An 8,862-nucleotide genomic window follows, 5' to 3' on the forward strand; every position below is an offset into this window, starting at 1 on the left:
GGGGAAGAACCTTTCCCTGATTTTCTGCCCTGACGCTGCTCCAGCCATTCCCTGGGTCCTGTCCCTGGTCCCGGAGAGCAGGGATCAGTGTGTGCCTCCTGCTCCCCCTCGTGAGGAAGCTGTAGCCTGCCGTGTCCTTCTCCAGTGTTCTTCTGTTCCTACAGGTTTTAAATCCATGGCTAAATAGGGCTACGATTTGTGGGAGAAGCTGAAGGTCGTTCAGCTACCCCACGCGTTTTACACATTCTCTGATCCAAGAATAAGCAGTGTCCCCAAATTCCCGTGTACTTCGGCGTCCTCCGGTGGCTGAGATGTGAATAATTGATTTGAGCTGCTGGGAGCAAACCAGAGCTGCTCCTGGTCCTTGATGCGAGCTGTGCTGTGCCCCAGTGTGCTGCTGAAATCACAGCGTGCTCCTAGGCACGATGTGGATTTCTCCCGTGAGTTTGTGCAGCGATTGGTGTTGATATGACAGCTCCTGTTTTCCCTTTCTAAGGACAAGGAGAAGTCAGTGACGGAGCAGCGGCGGTTCTCCCTCATCGACCCCTCCTCCGAGTCGGAGGTGATCCGGCTGCAGCACCGGCTCGTCAGCACCGAGGACGTGCTGCGAAACGCCCTGGAACAGGGACACCAGATGGAGAAACTCATGGAAGCGATGAGACTCTCCTCTGAGAAAACACAGGTACAGCATCAGCCAACAGGGATCTCATCAATCCCCTGTGCTCAGGGGTCCCCTCTTTACAGCAGCCTGACAAAGTCTTGTTCTGTCAGTATGGAGGGAGCAGAAACATTCATAGAGAAGAAAGTCTCCCTGCATCCTCAGAACAAGCTCCTTGGAAAACCATAGCTTAGAGATAAGAAATGGCTTGTGAAATGACAAATACAAAAGGAATCCAGTTTTCCCCCCTTGGTAGACCCTCTTATCTATCTTCAATATTAGTGGCTCATTCTCTTTTAGTATCCATAGGCCAGCTTTGAATGTAAAATCCCTCAGGGATTGGTTAGAAAGTAGAATTCCCTTGGTAATTGGTGCAAACTGTAAAACCCTCAAAAGATCTAAAAACCCCTGTAAAACAATAGCCATGGGTATATGTAGATAGGATGCCTTCATAGAATAAACCATGGATTTGTGCCTTTCTGTATATCCCAGTTTCTTTACCCTGCTGGTCTGAGAGCTCACCACGAGCCAAAATTCCATCTGGGCAAGGCTGGGGAACGTGCTCTGTCACTGAGGGCTGCAGGAGCAGCCTCAGGGATCTCAAAGGGACCCCAAAAACCCAGCCAGTGACATGTCAGATGTAGCTTAATGCTATAAAATCCCTGCTAGCTCATCACAGACCCCTCTGTGCTCCAGAGAATGGTTGTTAACGTGGGGTTTTGGAGAAGCTGCACTGTGAATAACTGTTCTTTCTGTGTCCAGTATTGTCTGGCCGCACATGTTCCTGACATGGAGGTTGAGGTTTTTCTGACATCCCTCTTCTTTGAGAGGTTTATCTGTGCATCCCTAAGCAGAAACTTTGCAGGTGACTCTGGGAAAATGCTTTCCATTTCTCTTACCAGCTCTCTTACCACCTTGGTGTCTTATGTGAGTTTGCTGATGGACTGTGAATGTTCCCACTGCAGTTTTTGTCTTCTTTCCCCAACTTCCTCTGATCTCCCTTTGTTTCTTCTGCCTAAAGAAAAGCTGCTTCTGTTGTCTGTCTTACATCCTTCTTTATGAAACTGAAGGGTACAAATGGCTTGATTTTGACTTTTCCATTTCATACCTGTGGAGTCTCAGCCCTGACTGATTGCTCCTGCAAAGTGACCTGCCCCTTGTGCCAAACTTTGTCCTTGAACGTTCTTCTAGCTGTATTTTCTCTTGGCTCTGCAAATAGGCAGTGGCTTTTGGAGCTCAGATGTACCATTATTTCTCTTGTACTTGCTCATTTAAATTCTCAAGTGAAAAATGTCTTTCTCTTGCAATAATGAGTTACAAGTGGCATTCAAGGAGACACCTTAGGGTAGAGCAGAACAAAAACTTTTCCGTAAATAAATGCTTACACCTACAGATTCAAAACGAAATAGGAGTTTTCAGCAAAATCTATAAAAATTAAGTTTTTAATTTTTGGTGGGCTACAATATTATCTGTGACTCTTACTAAAAAAAAAAAAAAAATAGACACAGAATAGGTAGAGAGCTTTTTTTCACTGATGCAGGTGCTGTGTTAGGTAATCTGGGGGGTTTCAAGCCTTCTCCTCCCATGACAATTTCTTTTGGATACACCAAACACTGTTTGCATTGCAGTATGGGCATGGAGGAGGGGGTTGGGAAGGTAAAAACTGCAACCCTGAAAGATCTGCTGGCTCACTGAACATCTGAGTGTTGCACACAAGTCTCTGTATCCTGCAGTGCAGCATCTGCCAGCACCAGGCAGCACTGATGGAGTTGTGATCACATGTTTGTGGCAGTCCAGGATGTATCATAATCCTGTCAGTACCTCCAGAGTGACTTCTGCTGTAAATTGCTATGGATCAAATGCAAATGCATCATGACAGCCTCATCTCTTGGCAGCTACAGGAGGGAAAAGTTATTCTCTGTTTGCTTTAATGCACGTTCTCTTGAGAAAGGGAAATCTTCCCTTTTGCATTCCCATCTCCAGAAGTTGTGCAGGTGGTAATTCTTTCTTCCCCAGTTCCAGAAAATAACTAATCTTACCTGAAGTGAATTGGAACAGACCTTGTGAGGTCAGCTAAGATATCCCTGCTATTAGTTTGATATATGCATTCTTAAGAAATTGTAGAGACATGACAGAATAACACTATGTCTTCAACTGCAATCAAAGGTGCAAAGAAGCAGAGGATTACTGTGGGAAGGAAGGCTTCAAATTTCTACTGATGTCAGATTTTTAAAGTGCTCTTTACAGGGAAGTCTGGATCAAAGCTTCCACGTTTCAGTTTGAAATCTGTTCACCCTTCCCCTTGTGAAGGAGAACTGTTACCAGGGGCTTTCAGGCTGCGGACATTGCTGGTCCAAACAAATCCTGCTGCAATAATTAGGGAATTGATGGTTCTTCTCCAGAAGCCATATGCCCACTGTAACTCATTCTGCCCCACCTTCCAACCTTCTGTCTCCTCTCTGATGGAAGCAGCTGTTGCCCAGGTATCTGCCTTGGCAGAAAGAAAATCTTCACCTTCTCCTTGTGTTGGGAGATGCCTGACCCACAGCTTTGCAGGAAATAACAAGGATTTGGCACTTGGATGTTTTCTTGAAGAGTTTTAGTGATTCCTCTGGGAGCCTTTTTATTTAATTTCAAGCAAATTGCAGCACTTTGTTCATTATTGTGGCCATGTTCCAGGACCAGACTTCAAGCTTGATTTTTGATATCAGCTGTCTGGTCATTGCTCAGATTGGGTGAGCTGCAGGCAGGCGGTGGGGGGTGCTGAGCCCTGGCAGCAGCAATGTTCTTGCCATCCAGGCAGGATCCACTGAGCAAACAGCTCAATGCCTTATCAGAGGTTAGTTTGAATTTCTGCCTGGTTTTCGTGTCCTGTAGGGTTGATTCTGCACCTTTGTGGTGCCAGTGAGGATGGAAACTGGGACTCTTAAACCCTGCAGTCCTGTCTCCCCATAATGCCATCAGCAGTTCACCAGCAGATGTGACTCTGATTGCCAAGGCCTGAGCACCCAGATTTGGGAGGGCTGGGGCTTCAAGCTGCAGCTTTCTTCTCTTCCTTGTGCTGGCTGTACTGTCATTGGGAAGCTGAAGGGCTCCATTCTACTCTGTTAGAGAAATATTATAAATGTTTAAAAGTTCTTGTGCTTTCTAAAGATAGAACAGCCTGTCCTGGTTGCCAGACGTGTCCCCAGAGATGGGAAATGGGGAATGACAAATGTCCTTTTCAGTGCTGGATGTTCAGTATGCTGTGCTCTGCAGCTAACACTGCCCTTGGCTGGATTTGGTTTTTTGGTATTTAAGAGTTGGGGTGAATAGTGGGTCTGTGTCCATAAGGAGCTTGGGGGATGTTTGGCAGCTGAGAGGGATGCAGTCAGGTACATGGGGATTGAGCCAGGGTGCAGAGGGCAGGCAGATTATTGCCAGAAGTGGGGTGGGGGTTTTGCATCCTCCTTTCCTTGTGTGAAGTGGGCAGCTAAGGAAGGACAGGGCAGTCTCGCCCAAATGTCAGTGCTTGTAAGCAAGGATGTGTCCCTCTTCAAAAAGTGTTGTCTGTTTTCCATTGCAGACTGTTGGAAATTCTGGCTCTGCTAACGGGATTCACCAACAGGATAAATCCCACAAGCAAGAGGTGAGTTCTGAGCAGAATGTTGTTTAAAACAGTATCTGCTTCATGTGGTTTCTTGCCTGCTGTGTGGGGACAGCACTTGGCTAGGGGTAGTTCTGCCAGCACAGCTTGACTGTATCATTCTCACAGCAGAGGCTTTGCACAGCTCCAGCCCCCAAATGTGGTGGGAACCTCACTAGAAACCTCACTTGAAGCCATGGGGAAGGTGGTGGTGAGGGGTGCAGTGCAAAGGGATTTTCCCCACGGTCTCCTGGCTCAGTGCTGTGTGACACTTCTGGCAGCCCCTGCTAGAACCTGCTCAGCCTCACGTCTCTGCTGTCCCCTCTGCATGGGTGGCATTTGTGGGACCTGCTGTCCTGGCCTCCCAAAGCTGACTTCATCTACCCATAGTGGGCAAAGCAGTGGGTATTCTACTCCATGCCTCTTCCAAAAAAAGCCTCTGTGCTTGTCCTCATTTTGCTTAACAAGATCTCTTTTCTTCTAGGAGAAGCTCTGATAGAGAAGAGGTGGAAAGGATCATTTCACGCCAGTATCAGCTCCTCTGCACAGTCAGGAAAAACAACACCACATCTGGCTTTAGCACCTCCAAAAGACCACACACAGTATTTTCACTTTAAAGCAGGACAATGTTTATAATGTACTAATTGATGTAATGAGGACAATCCCAGAGTCCAGTTTTCCAAGACAGCCATTGTTCCAGGAGGGAGCAGAAAGACCTCTCTGGGTTTGGTTTCTTACTTTGTATTGGTTTTGACTGTGGAATTTGTATTGTTTGAGCTGCCCTTGTCCCACCAGCTGACATGGTTTGGATGACAGCTGCCTTGACCTGTGGCTGAAGTGTCAGCAGGTCCCAGTGACCCCACAGGAGCTGCAAAGGGATTTGCCTCTGGTGTTCAAAGCACCATAGGCTGCACCCTTCCCATGGGGTCTGTCCCTTCCCTCCCACACACCCTGGTGTCCTGAGGACCTGCACAAGTGAGTGAAACCTGCTGGGCTGATGATGTGAGGTCTGGGGACATGTTCTCCTTGTCCCTTTGTGGAAGACATCACTGTTTCAGAGGAGAGGCTGCACTTAGTTCTTGTATTACAGCATGTTGTTGGAAATAATCCAGTTTCAGAGGGATATTTATTTTGTTTCTTCTTCCCTGCCATTTGGGGAAGGAGCTGTGGTGACTCTGAGTTTGGGGTCAGGCACACCTTGCCTGGTGGGTGTAGTTGGCCTTTCTTCCTGCAGTGAGATGTCTGAGCAGGCCTGCTGGAGTCCTGTGCCATAGCCAGCTCTCCGGCTCGGTGCCCCTCACTCCTGAAGGCTTCACTGGGTCTGTTTTGAGCTCAGAACTCCACAGATGCTGGATCTCAGCATCGCTGGCCTTGGAGCTCCATGCTGGGGGCACTCAGTGCAGGAGATGCATTGAGCACACGGTTCCCTCCTTGCCTGTTTAATTTAAAAGCTGACTGCAGATTGCCTGGTGCTTCCCAGAGCTGTCCTGGGCTCTTCAGTGTGACGCCCATCCCTGCTAACCAGGATGGATGAGGTGAAGGTGCTGCTGTGAGCCTGACTTTGATGGCTTCAGCAATCCCCTGTGCATGGCCTGAGTGTATTTGGAGCAGAGGCAATCCAGACCAGAGCCCACAGCTCTTGTGTCTGTACCAGCAGAGGATCTTGTTCTTTCTTCCCAAGACTTTACACCACAGCTCCCAAGCAATATTAGGGCAGAGGAAGGTGACAACATGCTGGTAAAGGTGTGAAAGAGCCCAGCTCAGGGTCACTGGTGAATAGCACTCACAGTCACAGCAATATTTTTCCAGGCTTTTCCCAGTTAGTGCCCAACTCCTCCAGTCTTCATGAACTCCTGTGCTATGATGGGGCATCTGTGAAAGGACAAGATGGGAGAGGAGATGTGAGCCAGACCCCCAGCAGGTGAACATGATGGCACATCAGCTCCATTGCTTTTTGCCCTGATTTCCCACAAAGTTGTGTCACTTTTTCTTAGTGGGTTGCCAGACTTCTGCTTCTTTGAAGGATGGGCAGCCAGGAGCAACCTGGGAAAGATTTGAGCTTCATGGCTGCAATTTTACCATGAGGAGAATGACATTGAACACTTGACCCTTCTCACCTGATGCAGGTTTAGTGATCTCCTGTCCTTCAGAGGATGATGGGAGAGGAAGGGGATTTCAGGGAAGTAAAGCAGGTCAGAAATCACAGCAAAAATCTGCATGTGGTAGCAGGAGGCAGAGTGTGGGATCAAACTGCTGGAAATAATTGACATAGGATTCCATCCTGCCTTGTAGAAGTGTTTCTTCAGCTCTTACTTATCACCAGGAAGATTGCCACATCTCTGCCTAGCTCTGGGAGTTTCCCAGGGGATTGTAGGAGTGGTATCCAAAACCCTCCTGGTTGAGTATTCATCTTCTGAGTGGTTTTGGAAAGTCCCAGAGGGAGTTTTTGTTTGTTACAACCCTCAGTAGTGAATACCTCACTGCTGTTTTTAAGAATTTAGAGCTGATGTTTCCCAAAATGCTCCTGTTGGCTGGATGGTCTCTGAAGTCATGTCTGCAGAACCCGTGGCCTTCCCTGGGCACCTGCAAGAGGGAGGCCCCATTCTGGTTTGTAACTTATTTTCCCTTATGGGTCTTCTAGTGACTTCACTACAGCAGACATAACTGTGTTTTCCACCTCCCTTTGGCTCTGTGCAGAGTGGGATCCCCTGGGAGTGGTTATGAGGACCAAGTGTTTGGTTCTGTTGATCAGATCTAAACTTGTGAGGCTGGAAGAGTCTCTGGCTCCTGCCTCCTCCCAGGGACCATCCCCTGAGAGCAGCTCAGACCTGTGGCTTTTCCCATTCAGCCTGGGAGACAATGCAGAACAGGAGCAGATGGGTTCAGACCAGGTTCAGAGTTAGTGCTGTCTTCTCTGGCTGTAAATGACTCTGCTGGTCCCTGAGGATCAGCCAGCAGCTGTTGGCACTGCTTGGCTCTCTGCAGGCTGTGTGGTCACTGTGTTGAAGGGCTGAGGGTTGAAGCCCCCCCACCCATTGGGGTGCAGGTCCATGGGAGCTGCTCCCAAATAGGACCATCCACAATGCCAACAGGATGTGTTGTGTGCTCATGTGGGCTTCAGCTCATCCCTGTGTAAGGGGCCAGGAGGGTTGGACTCACTTCCTCCCACTCCAAAATTAGCACTTCCCCAGGCTTCCCCAGGGCACCAGCCTCTGGCTGCCCTTCTGAGGTGGTAAGAGACCACACTAGGGACAAACTTGGAAAGGACAAAGGGGGAGATTCCCCAGCCCCTCTATTTATTTGTAAGTTTAAGTGCTATTTTTACCTATGTGGTGGTGTATAAAGTACTTCATGATACTTGGTCTTACTGGCTTGGTTCTTTGGGAGAGAATTCGGGGCACGGGAGCAGCGATGTCCCCTTGTCCTGCTGTTGATCCAGGCTGGTTCCTGTTTGTGCCTTCACTCCCCCTTTGGCTTCAGCCTTGCTCTTACCTCGATCCCTGAGAGCTGGTAAGGGAGGGCTGTGCTTTCCCCAGCCTTTCTCCCAGCCTGAGAATGCTGTGCTGGTTTTCCATCTGGAAATGGGTCCTGAGCATCCTGCCCCAGAGCAGCGGTGCAGGGCGGGGAGCAGGAGGTGACAGGAGCACTGGGCTCGGGGAAGGAGCAGCACCCACAGCCAGTGGCATTACCCTGACAGATAGTGATGCTTTTCTGCTGAGAGCTGAGCCTTTATCCAGTGAAAAAACAGCCTTTGGAATGGAGACTATTTAGTATTGAGTGACTTCTTCTCTAACTCTCAAGACCAAAGGAAAAAGAATCAGTCTTGCTTGGGAATGTCAGCTTTGTCCCTCCTGCAGCATCCAGAGAGCTGGAGCAAGGGGCAGCACCATGCTGGTGCCCTATGGAATGATGGTACCAAGCTGTCTGGGTGTCACAGCTCTTGGAATGACAGGTGCCAAGCTGCCAGCCAAGGCCTTACAGCTCCTGCCTCCCCCCAGCCACCAGCAGCTCCTCTTGCAGTAGAGATGCATAAGGGTTTCATTAAACAAAACGATGCAAATGACACTGTAAAAGTCTTAATGAAAATTCCAGTACTCTGTTATTCAGCAGCTTTAGCAGCTCAGCACTATCTGTAGGGAGTTATTAATACACTAAGATCCTATAGGCCTCCTGTAAGTTACCAGAGAAAAGATGATACTAGATGTATAAATGGATAATAACCTTTTACCCATACAGTATGTATTACAATTTTGTAGCTTAGTCATTTTTTGGCTATCAGATTTTGTTAGTATGATACAAAAAAGAGACAAAATTTTGACTGCTAATGTCTATTTTGTTATTTGATTCATTTTCTTCCTCTGTACAAATCTGTCTGTGTAACTCCTCCACATCTGTATTCATGTACCATCCCCCTTGTCCTGGCTTGCTGGTGTGGTGAGCTCCTACTAAACAATAAACTCTGTGGCTGAAGTTGGACATCCTGGGGCTGCTGGGGCGTGTTCAGGGTGTTCTGCAGTGCACAAACTCTCATGAGCTGGAAGGGGCTGGGGGCACAGGGCTGTGGCACCGCTCCCCCTGA

General features: G+C 48.4%; 1 protein-coding gene across 2 annotated transcripts in view; it reads left to right on the top strand.

Annotated features, from left to right (window-relative positions):
- Nucleotides 1-8,759, top strand: part of CLIP2 (CAP-Gly domain containing linker protein 2) — a 75,999-nt gene extending 67,240 nt beyond the window's left edge. For both annotated transcript variants that reach the window (XM_088176898.1, XM_014888012.2), the window contains 3 exons: nucleotides 497-682; nucleotides 4,224-4,286; nucleotides 4,768-8,759. In XM_088176898.1, the coding sequence (XP_088033024.1) occupies nucleotides 497-682; nucleotides 4,224-4,286; nucleotides 4,768-4,779 (261 nt within the window). In that variant the 3' untranslated portion in view covers nucleotides 4,780-8,759. The remainder of the gene's footprint in view (nucleotides 1-496; nucleotides 683-4,223; nucleotides 4,287-4,767) is intronic.
- Nucleotides 8,760-8,862: the final 103 nt, after the last annotated feature.

The sequence above is a fragment of the Sturnus vulgaris genome, chromosome 21, assembly GCF_052056855.1.
Source record: "Sturnus vulgaris isolate bStuVul1 chromosome 21, bStuVul1.hap1, whole genome shotgun sequence".
NCBI lineage: Eukaryota > Metazoa > Chordata > Aves > Passeriformes > Sturnidae > Sturnus > Sturnus vulgaris.